Source organism: Microtus pennsylvanicus, chromosome 6 (genome assembly GCF_037038515.1).
Source record: "Microtus pennsylvanicus isolate mMicPen1 chromosome 6, mMicPen1.hap1, whole genome shotgun sequence".
In the NCBI taxonomy this organism is placed as follows: domain Eukaryota; kingdom Metazoa; phylum Chordata; class Mammalia; order Rodentia; family Cricetidae; genus Microtus; species Microtus pennsylvanicus.
In genome coordinates this window covers 4049891-4075650 of record NC_134584.1, presented here as the reverse complement: position 1 = coordinate 4075650, position 25760 = coordinate 4049891, and the positions used below count along the sequence as shown (strand labels likewise).

The 25760-nt window shown below is 41.0% G+C and overlaps 1 protein-coding gene across 3 annotated transcripts; it reads right to left on the bottom strand.

Moving 5' to 3' along the window:
• Positions 1 to 1870: 1870 nt before the first annotated feature.
• On the bottom strand, positions 1871 to 25369 carry Pdcd6 (programmed cell death 6). Of its 3 annotated transcripts, none has more exons than XM_075975686.1 (6): positions 25132 to 25369; positions 24443 to 24504; positions 12600 to 12644; positions 11042 to 11200; positions 6880 to 6989; positions 1871 to 2422 (listed from the first exon to the last, which is right to left on the bottom strand). In XM_075975686.1, the coding sequence occupies exons 1-6, from the start codon at positions 25230 to 25232 to the stop codon at positions 2324 to 2326; spliced, it is 576 nt and encodes a 191-aa protein (XP_075831801.1). In that variant the 5' UTR covers positions 25233 to 25369; the 3' UTR covers positions 1871 to 2323. The 3 variants fall into 3 exon arrangements, with proteins under 3 accessions (XP_075831801.1, XP_075831799.1, XP_075831800.1); XM_075975684.1 differs by having other exon boundaries at positions 11048 to 11200; positions 25132 to 25368; XM_075975685.1 differs by having other exon boundaries at positions 2186 to 2422; positions 11150 to 11200; positions 25132 to 25336.
• Positions 25370 to 25760: the final 391 nt, after the last annotated feature.

Below are 25760 nucleotides of genomic sequence, written 5' to 3'. Positions count from 1 at the left end.
TGGGCAGAGCAGGTTCTCAGGCATGTAGTAAAGGTTATGCAAAGATTATGTGATGTAGAAACTCAGGAGTGCAGTACAGGTTTGGGGCAGGCTTTCAGGTGTACAGTAGAAGTACTCAGGCATATAAAGCAGGTGCTCAAATATGCTGTGTGAATTCTCAGGTGGTGCAAGTACTCAGACGTGTGTAGCAGATCCTCAGGTGTCTATGGGTGGGTCCTCAGATATACAGTACAGATACTCAGATGTGTAGAGCAATTTCTCAGTTGTATGGTATGGGGGCACAGGATTATGTAGCAGGACCTAAGGTATATTAGGTATGCAAGTACTCAGAAGTGTGATAGTTTCTTAGTTAGGGTTTTCATTGCCGTGAAGAAACACCATGACCACAGCAACACTTTTAAAGAAAACATTTAATTAGGATAGCTCACTCAGAGTTCCAGTCCATTATCATCATGGCAGGGAGCATGGTGATGTACAGGCAGATGCAGTGCTGGAACTGAGAGTGTTCCTGCAGGCAACAGGAAGTCAACTGAGACACTGGGTGGTATCCCGAGCATAGGAAACCTCAAAGTCCTCCCCACAGTGATACACTTCCTTTAACAAGGCCATACCCACTCCAACAAAACCACACCTAATAGTGCCGCTCCCTGAGATTATGAGGCCCAATTACATTCAAACAACCACATACAGGTACTCAAGTAAGCAATTCATGCACTAAGGTAGGCCATGAAAATGCTCAGATGTGCAATGCAAGTACATGTGGTCCTCATATTTAGTGCCATATAAACATGAACAGGTGAGTGCAGAAGCATTATGGTTCTGCCAGCTGAGGCTGTAAGAGGATGGATGCAGAGCTGGGAGGGAGCAGTCATGACTGGTGGTTAGAAGTGGAAGATGAGCCCAGGTAGTAGCCTTTACATAGATGGAGGCACCCTACATTACTAAATCATGGACTTAATTGTGTATTGGCTGACCTTGAGTCATTTGCTAGTGTGGGTCAATGTCTGGGAGATGACCAACAGGGATGGATCCTCAGAGCACATCTGGAGACTCTCATAATGGGGCAACACAACTCTGCCACCACAGAATATAGCCCCATCCCTCTGTGGTCTTATAAACCAGATAGCACAGGAAACAAACTCCCAGGGCCATCCTTGGCCAGAAACACGGACAGATCTCTATGGATTCTCATCTCTGACCACTATCCAATTGTCTTAATACCTCTGTCCCTCCTAAAGCATAACCTACTTCCTTTAAGCAAAGTTGACAAGTAGGGGACATGAAGGGGTTTCTAACCCCAGAGCTGGTGTAAGGTAATGTAACTTGGTTCTTATCTCTGATTGGTTAAATCTCATCTTCCTAGCCCATCTATCCTGCTTTTCTGTCGGACATATTTCATGTAGGAAAGTACATGTGAGACTGTGCATTTAGAGACATATGTGTTGGAACACAGTAGAAGAATGAAGTCATTTGAGAATTCTGAGTGCTTGTGAGAAAACCAGACAAGAGTTTTGTGACCTCAGTTTCTTCAAAACAGAGTTGTTCTTGAAATGTGTTTTTGTGCTCCTCCCAGGTGTGGCAAAGGTGAGTTTACTTCAGCGGTTATTATTCATATGCCTCCATGGAAAACATGTTTTTCCACATGTGGCTTGTCCTTGTGATTAAACACCTTACTCTTATGATTCTTGACCCTTAGAGTGTCTGATAAATTGTCTGATAATTAATAAAGTTGACTGTTGCATGAGACTTTAGTCGACCTCACTTTAGGCCCCACTCTCCCAGGTTCACACTGCCAACTAGAACATCAACAATGGGTACATCTCTTCCACCTGTTTGATTAAAAAGAAAAAACGCCAAAAGTAGGCAACCAGTCTGTATCATCACTTTATTGCTTATGTTACATAGTCCAATGAATACATAAACTCTTTTTTAAAAAAGTAAGGCACATGAAAAGCCTTCTGTGCAGGTTTCATATTATTTTAAAATTCTATTGGCTAATAAAAGCATTTCAACTACAGAATTAGAGACATCCAGAAAAGAACATGATAGTTTGAGAGCAGAAATCCCGAGCCATTATTAAGTTTCACCTCATGGCACATTTAGTCAGCAAATCCAAGGTTTGTATTCTAACAGTGTAGCTAGGGTGCCACTACAGAATCACTAACCGGGTTATTCACATATGTACAGCCAGGTACCCAAGTATCAATTATACACCCTAGGGAAGAACAGCATCTAACTGCACTTGTGCCCTGTTTTATCACAGGTAAGAGATTTGGCATTTCCAGTCTTTTTGCATGTTGTGCTTGCAGTTCACAGGACCTGGTTATACGATGCTGAAGACCATGGAGAGATACTGCTCATAAGACACCTGAATCCAGCCGTCCTGATCCGTGTCATAGCGTCTGAATATGTCTGTCAACCTCTGGGAGAAGCATAGACATTGAGAATTTACTACACAGAACAGTGTACTTAGATAAAAGACACCCGAGGACCCAATCTCAGAAGCAAAGCATTTCCCTTACTTCTTAGAAGGAGAGTGTATGGCATTCACACAGGAAAGCATGGGTATAGTCTTGAGCACCTCTAGTCAGTGCCTCTGTGGGCAACAAAAAATGGCAGATCTACTCAACTATATACCACACAGGCCCTTCTTCACATTTCACAACCATCTCATGAACCTGGTCTGGGCAGCCCAGGACAGAGACACTACAGTTTGGACCTCAATTATATCCCTTAGGGCACATGTGTTGAAGGGTGCAGTGGGGGAAGGGTTAACTACATGTAATATATAAGCATCATGCAGGGCTCAGCCTCCCCAGCCCACCTCCCCTTCAGCAGACTTTGGACCCAGACAGGTCAGAGGTAGATGAACAAGACCATTCTATTCCATTTATTTTGTTGCTATTTTATGTTTTTGAGACAGGGTCCCTCCCACTATGTAACCCTAGTTGGACTGGGACTAGGTCTGCAGACCAGACTGCTCTTGAACTCAGACACCTGCCTTTGCCTCTAGAGTGTTGGGGACTGGGATTAAAAGCAAGGTGCTACCATGCCCAGATTCCAACCATATTTTGTAAGACTAGGTTATGTCCATGACAATTTTGAATAAACTTATGAAGACCTTAAGTATGTTCTCAATATTTCTAAAGAAAACAAAACAAAAACAGACACAAGGGAATTCTTTTTTTTTTTTTTTTTTGGTTTTTCGAGACAGGGTTTCTCTGTAGCTTTGGTGCCTGTCCCGGAACTAGCTCTTGTAGACCAGGCTGGCCTCGAACTCCCAGAGATCAGCCTGCCTCTGCCTCCCAAGTGCTGGGATTAAAGGGGAATTCTATGTGTTAACAGAAATCAACAGCTCCAGCACATCAAGACTCAACAGTTCATGGTCTACCTCCTACTTTAGACATGAGTGGGGTTTTTTGTGGTTTTGTTTTAATGAAAAAGAAGGTCAGGTGGTGGCACAGACTTGAATCTCAGCATTGAGATCATCCTGGGCTACATTACAAGAGCCTGTCTTAATGTTCCCCACTCTCCAGAAAATAGCATTATCCGTAAAACGAACTACAGTCACATGGCCACAAAACTATGTGTTGGTCAGTGGTGGACTATAAGACACTACTATCTAAATCTTAAATATTTGCTAAAAAGGCCCATGCATCGTTTGATGGAACAAGACTCCCAAAAGGTTTCCATGAACCCTAAAAATACTTCGCCCAACAAAGAGCAGGAGCAGTTTGGAGAAAACTATGCCCAAATTTCCTAAATTATTGTTTATAACTGTTTATTTTCATTTTAAAAGGAAGAAAGCAATTAATGAACTTTGCCATTACAAGGCAAAACAGATCTTCAAATGTCCTGCTTCACTGAAAAGTCTACCAGATATTATTGGCCTGTAGGCTAAAGATGGATGCCCTAATGTTACAGAAGAACTTTGGGTTACTGTTCAGGCAGCAAGATGTCTCTATCAATTCTAAAGCTTTGGAAGTTGCTTATATCGCACTTTCTGTTTACATAGGTAATATTATATCCTTCTGGGGTCTTTGATGGAGTTGAAGACTAGATAGTTATAATTATAGTTTTCCTTAGTTATGATAAAAATAAATTTGATATAAAACTTTAGACTCACAAAGATAGGAGAGATAATAGAGAATTTTTCTTAATTTGCCAAATGTAAATGGATTAAATATTCTAATTCTTGCTTGATACTGTTCTATACATGTAATTTTACTATGTTAAAGTTAAAACTTTTCTTTTTAATTAGACAGAAAAGGGGAGATGATATGGGATGTCCTTCTGTATATGTGTTGCTTTTATTGGATAATGAATAAAGTTAGCTAGAATACATCTGAACCATTGGTCAAATAGCGTTGTAACCAACAGAGTTTCTGCGTGATTATTCGGGTCTGAGAGTCCGGGAAACAAAAACACAATCTCTGTTTACAAAACTCTGTCTAAATACACATAGTACATTAGGGAAATAGTGCCTAGTGGGAAGAAATTAGGCCTCTAGTGGTGTGCCCACAAAAGGAGTATTGGGACTCCAATCACCTTCTCATCTGTCTGCCATAAACCCCCACAGCAACAGGCCAGGTCTGGACTAAAACCTCTAAAATTGTGAACCTATATCTTATTTCCAATTGATTTATGGTTTTTTTTTAACAGTAAGAGAAAGAAAGGTAACACAGTGGATCTACCAAACAGTTCACATGTATAACAAGGTTCTGTCATCCAGATATGTATAAGCACACTCATGTTTGCACAATAACTTCATCTAATAACATATCCTCCAGAACATGTGTCTCTATCAGTGACAAATGACTATAGAAAAGAGTAAATCTGCCTAACCTGTGCAAGGCTCTGATTTCAATCCCAGTTCCATAAAACAAAATACAAAGAATAATGAATTACCCAGAGTGCTGGTTCAAGCCTATAATCCCAGAACTTGGGAGGTAGAGGCAGAAAGACCAGGAATTCAAGGCCACTCTCAGCTACATAGAGAAAAAAAATCAAAGCCAGTCTGGGCATTTTAGAAAAAAGAAATATGTTTCTGAGGAAACTTTTACCTACACTGCACATTGTTCTTTTTCCTTTCAGATTCTCCACCTTTCTAGCACTTCCAGTCATTTTTCAAAGGTAAAACTGATCCAAGAAACTGGCTGCCTACCCCACCCCATCCCATAGGAGACAATAGCAACAGAGTACAGGGTGTGAAGAATGGAGAGCTTCTTCTGGACTGGACTAAGCTACCCAGGAGGTTGAGAAAAAGCCTCAAACCTTTGTGTTAGGTTGGGAACCTACTAGGCCCCAGTCCCTGGCATCTATCTCAGCCCCCAGGCCTGGTCTGGACTTCAAATCCCAGCAGGCCAGTCCTGACCCCACCCCCAGGGAGGGGTCAGGACCACTCCCCAGGGTACTTAAGTGATCCCCCAAAAGAAGAACACGTGGTCCCCCTTTCTTCCTCCCGGGGGTCGCGTTCCTGCAGTTTCCTGGTTTTCCCCTCGGGGCCACCCGAGAGTGCAGATCTTCCATTAAACCTGGATATTTCTTAATTTGGCTTGGTTTGATTTGGTTTGATTGGGAATTTTTGCATTGTCAGAGAGCTTGGTTAGGAAATATTCCTAACACTTTGCATATTCAGAAATACAAGGATCAGAACTTCACTCTCAAATGCAAACTCTAAAAGTATAATAATTCAGACACAGTCTGTGAGATTTCACATCAAATGTCTTCTTACACTGTAAGCTTCCCTAACCTCACGGAAACTGAGAGTAGAGACAGAAGTAGTCTCTTTCAGAGACTTGAGGCTTGAATACCAATAGACCAATTCTCCAATAGCAAGAAGAACAGGAGGAGGCGACATGTCAAGATCTTTTTGGTTGTTGTTTATTTAAGACAGGGTATTGTTATGTAGCCAGGCTTGCTTAGAACTCATGAATCTTATTACTTTAGGCTCCTGGAAGCTAGGATTACAGGCCTACACCATACTTGGCCCAGAATGATTTACTTTTTTAAGATTTATTTTTATTTTATTTGTATGGGTGTTTTGCCAGAATGTATGTCTGTACACCATGTACACTCACTGCCCATGGAGGCCAGAAGATATTGGAATCTCTGGAACCAGAGTCACAGATGGTTGTTAGCTACCATGTGGGTACTGGGAATCAAACCTGGATCATCTAGAAGACCAGTGAGTGCGTTTACTGCCAAGTCAATCCCCCCAAGGTCTTCAAATTCATTTTTAAAGAAACCATGGAGTATTGTAATCAGCAGTTCAATAAGAGGAGGTGCACCTTTACTGACTTTCTTTGAACTAGAACAACACTGAGAATATATTCCAAAATTCTACACTGTATCTCTAGACTTTAGCAAGTAGAAAGTATATATACTGTAGTGATAAAAAGTAAAGCAAATGGTTAACTGCTATAATTCTATTATTTTAAAGGGCGAGTTCAAAGCCAGCACAGACTACATAGTGAACTTAAAGCCAGCCAGAGGTATAGAGACCTTGTTTCCCAAAATAAAAGTATAGTATTATACATTATTTCAATTATATAAGACAAGTATTTTGCCAAAAATTATGTACTATATACTAGCATATTGCTACACTTACATATGACTAGTACCAAGGTTCATCATACCCGCTTTACCATAAAAATGCAGTGTCTTATGTTACGATGCCATAACAGCTGTGACATCAATAGGGGACAACGTTTGAAACATCACAGCAAGGCAAATGATCCTAGTTCCAAGGGTTAAAAAATTTTTTTTTTCTATCTCCAAACCTTACATAGAAGGGAAGTACTCACTCTGATGGTTACTCCATTCCTGCCCCCCCCACCTCTGATGTCATAGCAAACCCATATGAAGTTGTTTGGTCACCTGCAAGACAATACAGCCCTGGATGAAGTCATCAAATGCAATCTGCCCTCGTCCTTGTCTGTCAAATTTGCGGATGAGGATGTCGTGGAACTGATCAGAGAGCCGGTAGCCTTGGAGAGGGAAGAAAAGAGTCAAGATAGGCTAGGAGAAGAATAAAGCATGATTTATAATTTATACTGCCTAACTTCTCCTTTCTAAAACCCTTCAGATCAAACAGTGATTAGATGGGAATACGAGAGAGAGAAAAAAAGTACAAATTTATTGAAAGGCACTCTGGAAACTAAGTATGCTACTTAAATACAATTTTCTGAAATAAATATGTTGTCAGAACTGTGAAGTGATCTTATGCACCAGTACCAACTTGCAGCTTCCTATGATCTCTCTGGTTTATGTTACTAACTGTACTCATTCTGCTTGTGCCTAATAAAACACCCACAAGGCAGTGAGACTTGGTATTCCTGAACCCAGTGGAGACCTCACTATATCAACTCATCTAGACATGAATGTTCTCAGTGACTTACTGTTCTTGGTCACTCATCATTAGAAGATACTAAAGCTAAAATATCACTGAAAGTTCTAGTTACATGTGTGTCAACATAAAGAAAGAAGTTAACTGACAGGGACTCCTACACAAACTAGTTCACTTCAGATCAGGGTTCTGAAAATGCAGCTAATTAGCCTCGTGAAGGTTAGAGTCAATAATGTGTCTTATGCAATACGATTCTAAGTTTCTGAGAGTACAGATAATCAGCCTCATTGAAGTTCAGGATCAATGAAAGATCACCTGGCATTATAATTCCATTTCCAAATTTTCAGTGTGTTTGAAAAGGTCTTTAGTAGGGGATGACAGATGTGAAAATGTGTGGACACACCAGACATACAGACATGACCAAAGGCCATGTTTAAGGAGGAGACTTCTCATCTGCTTCCTTCCCTTATCACCTGTGTGACCGTAGCATACTTACTGATTCCGGAGACAAAATCCAGGTACCAAAATATTTTTACTGGTTTTCAATCTTGTTGGAAACTTTGTAAGTATATGTACACCTATTGTCTGAATCTCACAGTTAATTGCTGTATAAAACTTAGCCATTATACTTATAAATGTGCAAACACAAAAACATGTTCACAGCACCTTCCAGAGCAATTGCAGGGAGTGGGGACAGGAACTTATATTCTGGAACCCTAAACTAATGTGTGATATTGAAACTGCTACAGGAACCCTCTTTCTTACAGATCAAACAGAAAACAGGACCTCTAATTTAAATCTGAAAGAAATAGCCCAAAGGAAAGTCTGCCATGCCTCACTTCCTTACACCCAGCATGTGAGGTAGTAGTCCTGGGTAAGCCCTGACCCTCTGAAAACAGAGCAAGACAGGTATTGTTGGTCTCCTGCCAGGACAAGGAAAGGACCAATGAAACGAGAACAAATATATAAGAGTTCTTGTCTGTGCATGAAAGGAACTCCACTGCTGCTAGAATTAACTTGAAATTTCTCTGACCATTGGCACTCTTGTAGAGAAAGCAAAGACAAAAGACAGACAGACTAGCAAAGTAAACTACAAAGAAGTAAAACAAAAGAGAACGCTCCCTAGAGGAGCTAAAATTTGGCAGCAAACTGGCCTCTAAAGAGCTCCTTGCTCAGCCCTGAGGTCTGGTTAGGATGACCAGTGAGATACATTATTAAACCCAACCTGCTGGCTGCCAGGTTGCACACCAACTTGTTTCCATCAAACAGGAAAAGGCCACCTTGAGGCCTCCACTCTTGCACAAGTAGCAAAATCAGATCATAATTCTCAACCAGGAAAGTGCCCTGGAGTCAGTCTTGTCTATCTCAGGATAGACCAGGTACAATACCCACAAGAGGCTGAAGGGTGAGTAAAGTAATATGGAGACATATCTACTTTCCAACACTGCCCTAAGTGTGTCAGGAATGTTCTTCTGTAGCTCCAGAGGTGAGAATCTCACTGAATGGAAATACTCTATTTCTACTTCCAACAGCCAACACCCTTGGTGATAGACAAAGTCCTTTCCTACCTAGAAACTAATAAAAGGTACGACACCACCAGAACAATAACTCCATTTACACCACTGGTTCAGGCTACTGACCTGTGGCCAGGTTGGTCAGCACCAGGAAGTGAGCACCTGGACAAGAAGTTCCACTACCAGAAGCAACATAGCCTTGTGCTCCCTGAGGAATCCCAAAGCAATCACACTCAGCCTGACTGAAATTAGTGACCTCTAGTGGATACAGGGATGATTTGCCTGGCACTAACCTCTGTTCCAACAACCAGCAAATGGCATGAGAAAGGCTCTATGTGGGCCTTGCCTAATCCTATTTCACTCAAAGCATTTTACAAACCAGTAACCTAGTGAAATGAGTCAATGGTAAGCAACCATATTACTTGGAGGTCATGCCACAGGCTTCAGATTTGCCTAAGCCTTCATGATAAAGGAGATAAGCAGATGCAACATGATTATTGAACATGGCTGAAAATATAGGTAAGTGGAAGTTCATTATACTTTCATGATTACAACAAACAAACAAAACCCCAAACTACATAAGTTGCCAGAGGCTACATGGAAAAGGGGATGCTCAAAGACCTGGAGGGTTTGGGATAAGGGAATATTCACTCCAACTGTGCTGCCCACCAGAACAGATGGCTGTACTGCAGGTGAAGTAATTAACAAGTAACAAAAGCCACACCTCCAGGGCAGTGTACATGACCATTCAGATCTCTGTACCTGGCCACAGAACTTAGTAGCAATGGTCTCCGTGAACAGACAATCATTAGACTCACCAGGTGTCCCATTAGATACCACAGGTACCACTGGGTCAGCATGAAACACTACAGATTCTCTTATTCTCTAATAAGGTCCTGTTTTCCCAACAGCAGTAACCATTTCAGGAGCCAAAATAAGAACTTTTGCTTCTAAAGCCAACTTCCTAATAGCTGCCACCAAAAATATCTCAAATTAGTGTGCAAACAGAAATACATTTCTTTTTCCTCAACACTTAAGAGAAATGCATCAGAACAAACAGGAGAAACCATGGCAGAACTACCAAGAGAGTTCACAGGGGATTGTTGAGCTGAGAGAGATGGTGGCACTGCCCAAGATGGCCCGCTGGCCCGCTGGCCCCTGAACAAACATGCTCTCCTATAGAAGATTCTGATCAAGACACGGAGGGCACTTATGCTGCTAACTGGCCCCAAGGACAAAGTGAGAAGAGAGAAGATTAAAGAAAAGTAGTGGTTATTACCATGCTGGAAGGAGAAAAGGCAGAATTATACAATCCACACAAGTGGGAAATAACATACTTTAGAAAAGTAAAACTCAAGATATTTACAATACATTAGATTATAATTCACTTTTTAATAAAACTTCTAGATGACATCTATTAACAACCTTTTAAAAAATAAAACACAGAAGAGCTTGGGAAGGGCAAAAGAACAGAGAGTACTCCATGAAACTGTTCCAAACCCAATCTAGGTAATGAGAGGCAAACACTTCACTGATTCTTTGTAAGTAAATCCCAGCTTTCTCTCAGACTCAAGGCTAGTTCTGGGAGCTTCTAATTACACTCTGGGCAGATACTATGAAAAAAAAAAAGAATATTTGTGAGAAACACACCACACTTTGCATGCCTAAGCCCACACCAAGCACACACACACTAAATGCATTTGAGAATGGGCACACATACTTTGTAATTTCCCACTGAAGCAAAATTTGAATAAACTGATGATTTTCTTTACAGAATTAGCTTTCTGTTATTTTATCACTGTGTTCACATACTTTGACAAACCACCACATAGAAGCTGCCAACTACTCCACAGTACTGTATTTCCATTTTTCTACTTTAAATTGTTCCAAAAGCCGCATTCTCAATTTTGCTAATGACACCATGTCACTTCACAAAAAATACATGATTTGCATAGCCCTTATCTCATTTTGGATGAAACACTGTGTGAAAGACTCCATGTCACATATAAATCTTCATGACAAAAATAGAATCAAAATATGAACCTGTACAACATAAACAGAAATTTCACATGGACTGGATTAAAAAAAAAATCAGTAAACTAAACAAAGTAAAACAAAACTTGAGGAACTCCTATATTCCAAAATGAAATATGCTATACAATTAAGACAAGTGAATTACCAAAACCTGAGAGTGCTTGCTTGAGCTCATTCTTGTCGATCATCCCAGAGTTGTCCCTGTCATAGGTACGGAAGACGTTCTGCCAGTCTGTGATGTACTTCCACACACCTGTAAACTCACTGAAGTTCACACCAGCCTTGTTTTCTCGGTCAAACATAGCTGAGATGCAGAGGAACAACAGACACACATTAGGTTTGTATGTTCAACACAAAAGACAACCACAGTACAGAACCGCTAGGGCAGGTGCTGGCAGAGCCACCAGCCGGCTAGTGAAGGTTAGTTTGTTGAACAAATTACTAGATTCCTAAAGGTCTAGTTATCCCTGCCTGAGGTGGAGAGAGTGTGGCGGACAGTAACCCAACACTAGCCCCTAAGTAATGACAACCAGAACACACATAGACAATTATGAAAAAATGCTTTACAGTTCAGAAAATTCTGAAAAACAAAAACACTTTATCAGAAGGAAATGGTATTCATTACCCTAGCTCCTAGTCCTGAGCCAGAGTAAACCCTTTTACTTGCTGCCCAGGTTGCACCTCCAGAAGGAGGTTCAGAGGAGTTCTCTCCTAGGGCAAGAATGCTTGTTTTAATTAGAAGATACTCTAGTCTAGTACCCTATTAACTTCGTTCTCCACGTGAGTTCTCAGTTTCGTGTTCATGACCCCAGGCCTGCTGTTTCCCACCATTATAAACTTTAACCTCCTGAAACTGTAAGCCCAAATAAACCCTTTCTTCTAAAAGTCGCTGTAGTCATGGTGTTTCATCATAGCAATTAATAAGTAACTAACACACAGGGAGAATCCAAACTGATAATCCATATCCTGGTAAGAAAGAAATGATGGGAATCCTTCCTGGATGACTCAGCTCCAGCTCAGGCCTTGGTACATGCATTTTATTTTATTTTATTTTTTTGGTTTGTTTGTTTCGTTTTTCAAGACAGGGTTTCTCTGTGTAGCTTTGGAGTCTGTCCTGGAACTCCGCAGACCAGACTGGCCTAGAACTCACAGAGATCTGCCTGCCTCTGCCTCCTGAGTGCTGAGATTAAAGGCGTGCATGACCACTGCCCCATTTGATACATGCATTTTGAATACCAAACACTAGCTTGCAAAACAGAGAAAAATTACTAAACCATGAAGGAAATCAGTTACATGTATGAAATTTAGCATAAAGAATTATTATATGTAGACTGCCTTTTTATAGACTTCAAAGTCATCAGTAACACAAGGTAAAGTAGTTATAAGCTAACATACATATAATTCTTAAGTAAATGTATTTCTTAAAGTTTAGAAACAAAAGTCACAAAAATGAATTTTTTAAAAGATACTATCAAAATAACAAAATAAGGCTTAAAGAAAACTAATGTGGAAATTTTATACATCTATAACCTCAGAACTAGAATTGGAAAGGAAAGACTACGATGTAAATATAAACAAGCAAGTGAAAACATCTAGAAATGCAGAAGCAGGGAGGATGAAACCTAGGAGCCCACTCAGTATGACTGAGGGTGCTTCTATGTCCCACAGAAACAACCACCCAGCCTGTCTGCATGAATACTTACAAATGATTGACCTAACAGTCACTGGATTAAACGGAGTCCAAGTACCTGAAAACAAATGACATAAAGGCAATTAGTCAAAAGAAGATAAACTTGTAAGATGTTCTAGATGCCTGGCCCATGACAGTCCATGAGACTCAGCAGCCTACTCTGAAATAGAGGTTACAAGCAGGGGCCTGCTCCCCAAGACACCAGAAGATCTGGCTGCCTTAACCTATAGGAGCCCTGAGCACTTCTGTACTTCCAAGTTTAAACTTTTTGTTATTACCAGAGGCTGGATGCTGTTTCTCTGTAGAATTTCAGTTGTGCAAATTTCTGGGGAGAGCAGATATGCCAGACTATGTGTAGGGATAAGTCCCGCCCCTTAGGGGGCGTGTTCGCTTCGGGCTAATGTTGGCCTATAAATTTGGCAAGTGTGCTCCCAGCCGTCCCTTCTTCTGCTTTTCCTGGTCTCCGAAGGAACGGTGGTTCTGTAAGTCTATTTTGCCATTAAAGCTGTCTATATAGTTTTACAATCTGTCTGCATTCATTTACGCCATTACATTTTGGCGTCCAATGTGGGCTATTTTGCCCCCGACTCAAGCAGGTAGCCAGCTAGCTAACACAGCACCCTCCCGGGTGCTGTTTTTTAGTTCGTGACTCCGGCCCCAGTGCCGAGTCCGAGACATACTCGGCCACACAGGCCCAATCTGCCTGCCTTGGCTAAGTTTGCAGCGGAACCCCACTGCCTGAATTAGCAGAAGCTCAAGTACCTGCGGTTTTGCAACAAAAGCTGCCACAGCAGCAGATTTGGTCTGATACAAAGTGACTTGGCCGGGCAGTGGTGGCGCACGCCTTTGATACCAGCACTTGGGAGGCAAAGGCAGGCAGATCTCAATGAGTTTGAGGCATGCCAGGCAGTGGTAGCGCACGCCTTTAATCCCAGCACTTGGGAAGCAGAGGCAGGCGGATCTCTGTGAGTTTGAGGCCGGCCAGGCGGTGGTAGCGCATGCCTTTAATCCCAGCACTTGGGAGGCAGAGACAGGCGGATCTCTGTGAGTTCGAGGCCAGCCTGGTCTACAAAAGCTAGTTCCAGGACAGGCTCCAAAAACACAGAGACCATCACTGGCAGGAACCGATCATTGCAGGTAAAAAATTTTTTCTTTTATAAATAAAATGTCTGAACACGTTAGTATTCAAGAATTTAACAGTTTTTTTAATTGTACCATGTGGGAGATTTTACAAGAGGTGTCTATCACCTCACATCTATGGATCCTTCTGGGATTCGTAGTTTTCATTGCCACTAAATGGTTTGATAATAGAAATATGATAAAGTCTTTACAAGACGAATCCAGGATTCTTAAGGCAGAGATTGAACGCTTAAAAACAATTGAGAATCAGTTTGAAGTTCTCCAGGCTGATGTTAAGGAGAAATTCATTACTATGGAAGAGGGAACAGCTGATCTGGATCGTAAGCTTCAGTCCCTTTCTGTAGGAACTGAAACATTAGTGGCTGATATTAAGGAGAAATTCATTACTATGGAAGAGGGAACAGCTGATTTGAATCGTAAGCTTCAGTCCCTTTCTGTAGGAACTGAAACATTAGTGGCTGATATTAAGGAGAAATTCATTACTATGGAAGAGGGAACAGCTGATTTGGATTGTAAGCTTCAGTCCCTTTCTGTAGGAAATGAAACATTAACTGAGAGAATCAAAACTGCTGAATGTGACAATCGGATTTTGTCTAAAGCTTATGACAGATTGACGGAAAGATTGTCAATACAGAAGGCACGGTTTATGCCATAAAAATTATGTCCAAAGATGAGATGTTATCTCTAAAGGACAAACTTCATACTTTAGAATCCTCAGTGAAGGCTTTGGAACATAATTCTGGACAGGAGATTCAGACATTGCAGAAGGCAATGGTGATTAGAATTGAAAAGATTGAGGAATTTCTAAATTCTGATGAAGAAGAGCAAAGGGTAGAAAGGCAAATTTTAACTACATCTGTGGGTAAATCTCTCCAGGACAATTTCCACAAAGCTCTACCTACAGCTCTACCTGCCTTTCCAGTAACAACAGAGACGGTGATTGGTTCCAGAAACCCTAGGGTCATCAAGGAGGATACATGGGAGCCTGTCCGTATGAATGACCTCAAGGAAATTAAACAGGCTGTTGTGACTTTTGGGATGCAAGCCTCTTTTGTTAAAGAGATGCTAAGATCTTGGGCCATGACAAGCAGAGCAACCCCCTCAGACTGGCTCCAGCTGAGCTCTGCGGTACTTAAGAGTGGACCGCAATTGAAATGGAAATGCTTATTCAGGCAAGAGGCTAGACTCTTAGAACAGCAGGAAAAAGTGAAGGGAATTGACATTTCCCTAGATAAAATTCTAGGTGAAGGGCTCTTTTCTGACCCTCAGGAACAAGCTAATTTGGATGAAAACACACTCTCCATGTGAACTACAGCAGCCTTAAGGGCTTGGGACAGGGTACAAGACCCAGGACAGAGAATGGAATCATTTGTCAGAGTTAAACAGGGTCAGAGAGAACCCTTTAGTGACTTTTTACAAAGATTAACTAAGGCTGTACAAATAGGGATATCTGACCCAGAAGCAAGACGTATAATGATTGAGTCTTTGGCTTATGAAAATGCAAATGTGGAACGCAAAAGAATTTGGGGGCCTTTAAAGCTCAGATCAGCGCCCTTGGAAGAATGGGTCTTGCATACACTCAATGTTGATACATTTGATTATGGCACTGAAGCATGGGTAGAAGAAGCAATTTCCAATGGTAAAAGGAGACACCAGAATACCAAATGTTTTAATTGTGGCAAAATGGGTCATATGAGAAGGAATTGTAGACAACGGATTTTCAGAAATAATAATAATAATAATAATGCATCTTCTAGAAATAACAGAAATAGGAGGACTCAGCCTTCAGGTTTATGTAGATGTGGAAAAGGCAGACATTGGACGAATGAGTGCAGGTCTACAAGAGACAGACAAAGCAACCTGATACAGTCGGGAAACGTGAGGGGGGGGCTCACAGGCCCCCATGGCAAACATGGTTCAGTCATTTCCAGTTTCTGCAGAGAACGTGCCTCATCAGGACAATTAGGAAGCCCCATGCCTACTGTTACAAGCAATAACGATCAGAAAAATAAGTTACGTGTGTTTTGGCAAACTTCTATAAATGATCAAAGACCTAAACTGAGAGTGTGTGTAAATGGCATTTTTATTACTGGCCTGCTGGACACAGGTGCTGATGTAAGTATCATTACCCCAGAATCTTGGCATCTGTATTGGCCTCTTCAGAATGTAAATGTCCAGCTCCTGGGAATTGGAACCCTATCTCGAGTAAGGCAGAGCACGAGATGGGTTGAATGTATAGGGCCAGAGGGACAAATAGGAAAATTAAAGCCATATATAGCCAATATCGCAATGAGTTTATGGGGTCGTGACCTAGTACAACAATGGAATACAGAAATTAACATTCCTGCTACTTCTAGAGCCTATATTTCTGAGAATAATATTAAAAGATATTACAAACGGAGAAAACCGGCCATTCGGGCTGTACAAGAACAAGCAATTGATGTCCCTTCAGAGATACCAACAGCCTTGCCTCTAAAATGGTTGACTGAGAAACCAATATGGACAAAGCAATGGCCTTTAGCTGAGGAAAAGTTACAGGCTTTAGAACAGCTGGTACAAGAACAATTAGATGCTGGACATATAGAAGAATCTACCAGCCCTTGGAATTCTCCTGTATTTGTGGTTAAGAAAAAATCAGGTAAATGGAGAATGGTGACAGATCTCAGGGCCATCAACAAGGTTATTCAACCTATGGGCCCTCTGCAATCTGGAATTCCTTTGCCCTCTTTATTACCAAAAGGATGGCCTCTCATAGTTATTGATTTAAAGGATGGTTTTTTCACTACATTCTATACTGATGCCAATAAATCAGGGAAGGGAGGTTACAAATCAGAAGACTTGGGTAAGGTGGAACAAAGTCCATATAATTCTGTCCAGAAGGTGAAATTATATGCCATTCTTATGGTGCTAAGGGATTTTAAAGAACCTATTAATATAGTCACTGATTCACAATACGCAGAAAGAGTTATTTTACATATTGAAACTGCTGAATTTATACCTGATGATACAGAACTAACCTCATTGTTTCTCCAGGTTCAAGATTTGATCAGGAACAGGCTTTGCCCTATGTACATAACACACATCCGATCCCATACGGGTCTGCCAGGTCCTCTAGCACAAGGTAATGCAGAAATTGATCAATTATTGATTGGCAGTGTGCTACAAGCCTCTGAATTTCATAAAAAAATCATGTTAATAGCAAAGGTTTGAAGAAAGAATTTTCAATTACATGGCAACAAGCTAAGGAGATTGTAAAGAAATGCCCTACTTGCTCTTTCTATAACCAAACGCCACTGCCTGCAGGGGCTAATCCAAAGGGCACCCAAAGGAATATAATCTGGCAGATAGATGTGTTCCACTTTGCAGAATTTGGCAAATTAAAATATGTTCATCACACCATTGACACTTATTCAGGCTTTCAGTGGGCAACTGCTTTAAGTTCAGAAAAAGCTGATTCAGTAATCACTCATTTATTAGAAGTCATGGCTATCATGGGTATACCTACACAAATAAAGACGGATAATGGTCCTGCTTATGTCTCTAGGAAAATGAAACGGTTTTTTGATTATTACAATATCAAGCATGTTACAGGTATACCATACAATCCTACAGGTCAAGCAGTCATAGAAAGATCAAATCGAACTATAAAGGATATGTTGAACAAACAGAAAGGGATGGAAAACACCCCCAGAAATAGGTTACATAATGCTTTGTTAACCTTGAATTTTCTCAATGCTAATGAGAAGGGAACAACAGCTGCAGAAAGACATTGGATAATGGAAAAGTCTACTGAACTAAATCAACCAGTTTATTTCAAGGATGTGCTGACCTCACAATGGAAGCCAGGAGATGTGCTACGTTGGGGAAGGGGTTTTGCTCTTATCTCCACAGGTGAGGAAAAATTGTGGATACCGTCAAAATTAATAAAGGTTCGGTTTGAAGAAGAGAAGCCACTTGGAAAAGATAAATAGCAATTCATTCACAAGGATGGTGAGCATACTGATGGTAAGAAATACAGATAGGTTGGGGGCAGGGTTCTTTTCTTATCTCCATAGGAAAATACTCATCTTCAAAGAAATTAAGGGACCCTGAATATTTAATTACTGATGGATGGACACATTTTTGTAAGTATTAATTTTATATATATATGTCTTATTAAACATTTCTTTATAAATATGTAGCGCTGGTTTTGAAGTTGGACTCTGGCTCAGTCCCTCTCCAATTCCAAGCCTGTTAATAAGAGAAAAATCCAGAGTTTCTGGAGTTTCTGTCTCATGTCAAGAGCCATGATATGAGACAGAAAGAAATATGAGTTTAGAAAACATCTTTGCTTTTCTCCATATCTATCATACTTTTCATTGAATATATCTATCATGCCTTTCATTGAATATATATATGTATGTCTATATGATTAATGTTTAAGTTTTTCACAATGAACAATGAGTTTTTCCTGAAGTGACATTTGAAGTTTCCAGGAAGAAGATGGGGCCCCACAACAACAACTCTACCTGGTTGATATGACGTCATGATACTGATAGCGCTACTACAAGACCTGTTTTGGATACCAGGTGCACAAGACAGTTCCAACTTGGTTAGCTGAAATGGTGCACATCTTGTACAACATTCTGGCCAGACCTCCACAAAATACTCAGAGATTATTTGCAATTTTAAAAGACATTGATCTTGAAATTTAACCATCATTTTACTTTCACAGGATCCCCCAGAAAGAACGTCGCCCCCATGACAGCTGGAAGTAATTCTAGAGGACGACATCCCCTCTCCCAGTAAAGTTTATCCCTGGGTTTAGGGACATCATTTAGCGGTTGGGAGGTTGGGGGAGGAATTTTATAAGCTCAGGGATCATTTTGAAAAAAAAAAAGAGGGAAAATGATGGGACAATAGATTTATAATTGTGAGTTACTGCTTTTAGACAAATATATTGGTATCAATTCTTGTATATTGATACAAAGTTAAATTATATTGACTATTGTATGCATGCATGTTTCTATCTCTGTTTAAAACATTTTTTATGTATTGACATATATTGTATTGATAAATATATATTGTATATATTTACCATATTGCAGTGTACATTTCTACCTCTGATTAAGATACTTATATAATGTTTGTGTATTGATATATATTTACCATATTGCAATGTATATTTCTACAGTGTTTATATTTGGAGGTTATTATCCTCATTTGTTACACAGTTGTTTATTGTCTTAGTCTTTAAGTTAGATAGATATTGAGAATTATATAGATAAATAGTCATCTAAGTTTGTCATTTATAATTAGACTAATCAGGTTCTCTAGATATACAGAGATTATACTCAGTATAGATAGATAATCTTCAACCTCTTCAAAGAGCTGTAGAAAATGGCCTTTAATCTAACTCAGAGTTTCGTGATAGTGAGACACAATTGCTCCTGGCAACACCGCTCTATTCCCGAGAGAATGTTGAGCACCAAAGACACTCCATCTGGAGCCTTTCTATTTGGCAGAACTGGCCTTTGGGCAAAGAAATGCCCATACCTCAACCACTGACAGAAATACAGAGCGTGCATCAATGGATAAAACAGGACTGTCATATCCTGCCAAGACAGGGTAAGATAGTTTTGAAAAGTTCCTTGCCTTTAATAATGGTATGTCAGTTATGTTAGGCCTTAGCCAAAATTGGTTGACTCAACGTTGCAAACGAGACTTTGGGTGATTGCCCAGGTAGTCAGTTGTCTCTGTCAATTGTTGCACATTTTGGATATATCTCGTTTGTTGAGTAGTGTTTATTCCCTTCTCAGATCTTTGACGGAGTTGAAGATTATATAATTGTAGTTACTCTCTACATAATTTGGACTCCTTGAGATAGAATGTTTAGCAAAGCTTTTGTTCTCAATATTGTTTGTTATATTTATTATTTGTTGTTATTGTATATAGTTGTATTTGGTTTAGTTCTGTCTTATTTAGACAAAAAGGGGAGATGCAGGGATAAGTCCCGCCCCTTAGGGGGCGTGTTCACCTCGGGCTAATGTTGGCCTATAAATTTGGCAAGCATGCTCCCAGCCGTCCCTTCTTCTGCTTTTCCTGGTCTCCGCGGGAACAGTGGTTCTGTAAGTCTATTTCGCCATTAAAGCCGTCTATATAGTTTTACAATCTGTCTGCATTCATTTACGCCGTTACAGCTATGTCCGGTGTCCCAAAGACCACCTTGAGGCTCAACAACTCTCTAGGACAAGATTCACCATAACAGCTCTTTACACAGAGGAAACAAAGAGTAAAAGTAGCAAGGGATAACTGGGTGGAAAACCAGGAATTGGCTCCTAGAATCAGTGAGAGATATACTCATACACAGGCCACCAGCAGGGCAACTGTCCTGAATCTGAGAGTCTATCATTTTTGGGTAATTAGCCACTAGGCTCTAGCTGTCCAGAGGAAAATAATGCTCTGCCACAAATCACATCTTTGCTGTAAACCATCACGCACAGAAGTCAGACATGATGGTGCATGCCTATGAATGATGCCAGTACTCAGAAGGCATAGACTGGAGGATGGACTGTTGAGACCAGCCTTGGCTATAGTGAGAGCCTATATCAAAAACCAAAAAAACCACACACACACACACACACACACACACACACACACCAAACAAACAAACAAAAAAACCCAAAACAACAAAAAGCAGATCTCAAGCTCCCTCTGCACCAACACAAGACAACAAAGATCGTCACCCATGTAACTAGGCCAGTGGTAGAGAAAAGACATAGTGACTGAATAATTTTACAGTAGATCATCTTGCTTATATATAAGTGTGATTTCCCTTTCCCTCAGCTCTTTTTTTATCCTAAACTAGAACTCTATTGATAAAAACATATCCAAAAGAAATTTTTTTAAAAAGAAAAAGAAGACTGTTTTCAAAACATGCATCTCAAATCCCTAATATATTCACTAAATCAAATCTACTTCAAAAGCACTAAAAAGAGGTGAGTGTGGTGACAAGTGCCTATAATCCCAGCACTTGGGAGGTAGAAGCAAGAGTTCAAAATCATCCTCAGCTAAGCAATAAGTTTAAGTTAAAGTCAGCCTGGGATATACTTCACAAAAGACTAATCAACAAGTAAACCAAAAAAGGAGATTGAGAAAAATTAATTTTTAATATATAACCAAGAAGTCCCCAAAAAATTTGTTACACATTATTTCATAAACATAAGAGAAATCCTGTGATAGTTGATCTTCACTGTTAACTTGATTGGATTTAAAAATCAATCACCTAGGAGATTAATAAGATAATAGTACCATGTGTATGAGGGTATGTCCAGATGGAATTAATTTAAGGGAATGACCTACCCTGAATGTAGGTGGCACTCTGCCCTGGGATGGGGCCCAGACAGAATGAAAGGGGAAAAGGAGACAGCTAGAGAAACAAGGGGACATCAGCATTCCCCTTTTAGGCTCCCTAGCTACCATGAAGTGAACAGTTCTGTCCCACCAAAACCTACCCTTCTGGATGGACTGAACCCAAACTGTGAACCAAAACAAATATTTCTTTCCATGAGTTGCTTCTAGCAGCTACTGTGGTTGCAGAGATGAGAAAACAAATCCTGTTCTGTGTTCTTTCTGTCCACTGACCATACTTGTTCCATGTAAACAAGTCTCATGTAAACAAGTCTCACAGAGGCCCAGTGTACCCATGAACACTCCTCACATGGTGTCAACTGCATAGCAACCAAGAGGTCTTAGAGACGACTAAACTGAAGTGAGAAACCAAGCTAGTTTAACTTCACAATTCCTTCCATAACATACTAATTAAATTTTCTAATATAGCAGAAAACCAATCCTAGAAGATTGACTGGAAATCAAAATAGTTTAAATCACAAAAACAGCAATTCTGAGAAGGGTAGTGAGAACTCAGATGCAACTATCTGATGATAAATGTCCCCTGCACAATATAGCTGTAGCCATTCTTTATGAAGATTATAATCTAAAAGCCAGAGAGTGCTAAAGTTTGAAAATTATTCCCCCTGAAACTAAAAGTAACATTTATTTGCCATTATTAAAAGGCCGGTCCTTTATGGAGAAGTAAGGTCATAAGAACTCCAGCCTTAGGAACAGAAGCCTACTTAAGAGAGAAAGAAGTTTAACAGTTGCTTGAAAGACACTTAAGCCCTAATTCATGTCAGAATCACTTTGAAATCAGTGCTCAAGCTAAAAAGGGAAAAGTCCTTGGCTCATGTTGGGAGCACAAGAACTGGCCCCATGTGTGCAAGGCCTTACACAGGTCCACAAACTGAATAGTCTGTGTGTTCCAAGAGGTTTTAGTGACTGTTTTTGTTTGCTTCTCGGAAAAACCAAGATTATATTAACTGAATACATGTTCCTCTTCACATTAGTTACTAAAAATTTTGAAGTCAAATTTAAGGCTTATTTTTAACCTTTCATCTTTACTGTCTTATTTTCTACCTCTCAGCTAACATAATTAAAATTTGCTTTATTTTCTGTATTCTGATTATTTGGAAATAGAGCAGATTGTCAATGAATACAAATTCTAAGTTCTTTCACAGCCTCACAGAGCAGGTGACAGTGATTTTTTTTTGCCCTCATACCTGAGGTGCTGTCAGTTCCTTTAACTCTGAAGCCTTTGAGTTTTTCTACCTTGTTTGAACAGTTGTAGGTCACACATGAGCCAAACCACTAAGCACCCATTTTTCTGCCTACATGCTGTCATGGACCCTAGGCTCCCCTGCTTCTCTTCATGAAAGATGTATTTCATATCACATGGGTGTGGCTACTCCTGCAGACTTGGCTTTTTCCCTGATAACCTGTCAAGCCTACTTCCCCAATCCTGTACTACAATACAGTAGTTAATTTATACAGCATCATTATATCATTAGGTGACAGAAAACCACCATGATTTAAAGTGGTCCCTCAATAACAGCATCTTGTGGTCCCCACAGCCTAGTAATAAAAACTGGGTCAGTTTAAAGGTCACTCTGAAAACACAAATGAAACAAGAATGCCTAGCAAAAGTGGACGGCAGAGGGCTTTCCTTTAATTGATGCCAAGGCTGCAAGGCACTATCTAGCATCTCACTTGCCTTCTCCCTTTGTCCAATCAATTACTGGAAAATGATCCCCATTATAATAAAAATGAGCCTTTTAGATTTTTCGTAATATCTTGAAACTAACTATAGCGATGTTTTGTTTGTGGTTTAACAAATAAAGCTTGCCTGAAGATCAGAGTGCATAGCTAAACCACTCGAGACCATGGACTGGTGGTACACCTTTAATCCCAGGACTGGGGACAGAGGCAGAGGAATCTGTTAGTTCAAGGTCACCCTGAGCTACACCAAATACGCCTAAAAGAGAACAGAGCTCACACAAAGGTGATCCTAGCACTAGGTAGGTAGAGACAGGAGTGGTAAGGCTGAGCAGAGAGAGGAACATAAGGTGGAAGGAGACAGGAGCCCTCCAGACAGTGCAGTCTAGGCAGTCAGAGGATGCAGTCTGAGGACAGGATCACCCTTTGGTCTGAACATGACAGAGGTGAGAACTTTCTAGTGGCCGCCGCTCTGCTTCTCCGACCCTTCAGCTTTCACCCCTAATATCTGACTCTGAGCTTTTATTATTAAGACCAACTAGAATTTGAGTTACAACTAATCCCTTCCAAAGCTTATATAGCACACCTGAGGAGAAACAAGCTCCCTCCATTAGAAAAGACAGCCACACCTTAAGAATTACAAATGACATTGAATAAGAAAAATGTCTTTAGGATTATGGGTGTACTCTGTTGGTAAGATGTTTACCTACTGTGCATGTAGTTCTAGGTTCTCTTCTCAGTACAGAATAAACCAGCACTCAGTATTAAAGGACTTGCAGGAAAGAGAAGTGCAAGTTCAAGGTCAAGAAAGAAAAATGTTGAAGCTGGAGAGACAGCTTCAAGGGTTTAAAGCACTTGCTGCTATTGCAGAGGACCCAGGTTTGATTCTCAGCAACTACATGGTGACTCACAACCATCTGTAATTCCAGTTCGAGAATCAGCAGCCCTCGTCTGTCCTCTGTGGGCAGCACACATACATCAAGCAGGTAAAACATTCACACCCATAAATAAATCTTAAAATTAAATAATTTTTAAAAGAAAAAAAGTCTCTAATGGCACCACTAAAGATGAGTGACCCTGACAGCAGCAGAAACGAGACTCCATGGAGAGCACCACACAAAGGCCACAACCCTGTTGATTCCGCTGGGACACATCTACATAAATACCGCCCCATGATCCTGCTGACAGCACTTGCCATACCTATTTCCCAAATTCTTACAGCAAATATATTTCCACAAAAGCACTTAAGGATTATCTTGAAACCGTTCAACAACTAAACAATTTCTTGTGGCAATTTTTCAGGTGATCCTCTTCAGAGGAGTTGCTAAGACTGATTTATCCAAGTAGGTCAAAGGCCTTCTGGGTAACTAAGGAACCTCTGACACAGAACTAGCCTTCTTACCTCTCCCCCAAGGCCTACACAGTGGTTCCCATTTCTCACAAAGCATTTTTTGAAGCTCACACACATCTGTTCTGGAGCTTGGTGAGACAACAATGATAATCAAGGAAATGTGGACACAGTAAGTTAGAAACACCTTTACCTTATACTGGTAATGACTGGACCTCAATACTTGGAAATTCCACTAAAGAAATTGCTTACTGGAAATGGATCAGGCTTCAACTCACCATTGGATAATGCTTGCTGAAGTTCATTGTCTGAAATCACTCCACTCCTGTCTTTATCAACCCTACAAAAACAAAAACAAAACAAAACAAAAGACCGGGTAAGCTAATGATTAAAAATAAAACATGGCTAAAACATCATTTTTACCAATTTACACTAGATCTGGAATGTTATGAAGCTCAGACCTTTCTCTTAGCTCAGCTGAGGTGTACCAGAGATTAAGGAACACTTTTTCTTCAAGTCCGTCTAAATTTACACCTGCACCAGTTCATATTTTTCATATTAGGTAAAGATTCTCTAGGACAAATGAGTCATTCCTTGACTACGAGTCAGTGGGATGACAATCAGGCAATTCATTAGGACGACCTGGGACAGAAGACGCTGCAGTTAAGCAGCCAGCTCCTTTTACTGATGCTATTTTTCTGACTCAAGATTTTTGCCCTGTTCCTGTATAGAGCACACCCGCCCCTGTAGGGCGGCTGGTCTGCGCCCCTCAGCCCTGAGCGAAAGGAACGGCCAACATGACCCTGAGCCTCGCGCCACTGCAGACGAGAGGAAGCCGGGGATGAAGAGGGGTAGGAAGGGCTGCGAAGGAGGTCAGAGGAAAAGAAGGGAGGAGAGAACCGGCAAGTAGGCCCTGGAAACCGAGGACCGCCCAAGGGCCAGAGGAGCAGGGCGGCCTCGGGCGCACCTCTGGAAGACGTTCCACAAGAAGCTCTGGTCTGGCAGCGCAGCTCCAGCTGCAGGACCAGGGCCTGCGCCCGGGCCTGGGCGGTAGGAGTAAGCCGCCATGGGCTGATGATGAACAGCGGTAAAGCGGCCCAGCTCCAAACGCTGTGCTTCCGCCTCCGTCCCGGGTAGGGCCAGGAGCCCACAACTTCCTGGGAACAACGGAAGCGCGTGCCTTTGAGTCACTCGGCAGGCGTGGTTAGTTGCCACGCAACGTCTGGGTCGGGCCTCCTACTCCTGCCCCGCCCTCCTGCTCAGTCCTGGTGTTGGTCTTGTCCCGGAGCTGCCTTAGCTGAGTTCAAAAGAGAGCAGACCGCGGGGCCAACCCAATCTTACACAACGCCTCGACCAGGAATGGGAAGTGGTGAAAAGCTTCACTTGAGTTGATGACCTCCCGTTATGTTTGCATAAAATAGTGGTGCAAACGTGATGTACACCAACTGCGTGATGTTCTCGGCAGAAACTCAAAGTGACATTTTAGGCACCCTGGAGTTTATCCCTCTGTCTGCACACCACCCTCCCGCCTTCCCACTTGCTTATATTGGTTGAACCTCAGCATCCCCTGAGTATGACTTCATTTGTGAATGGCCC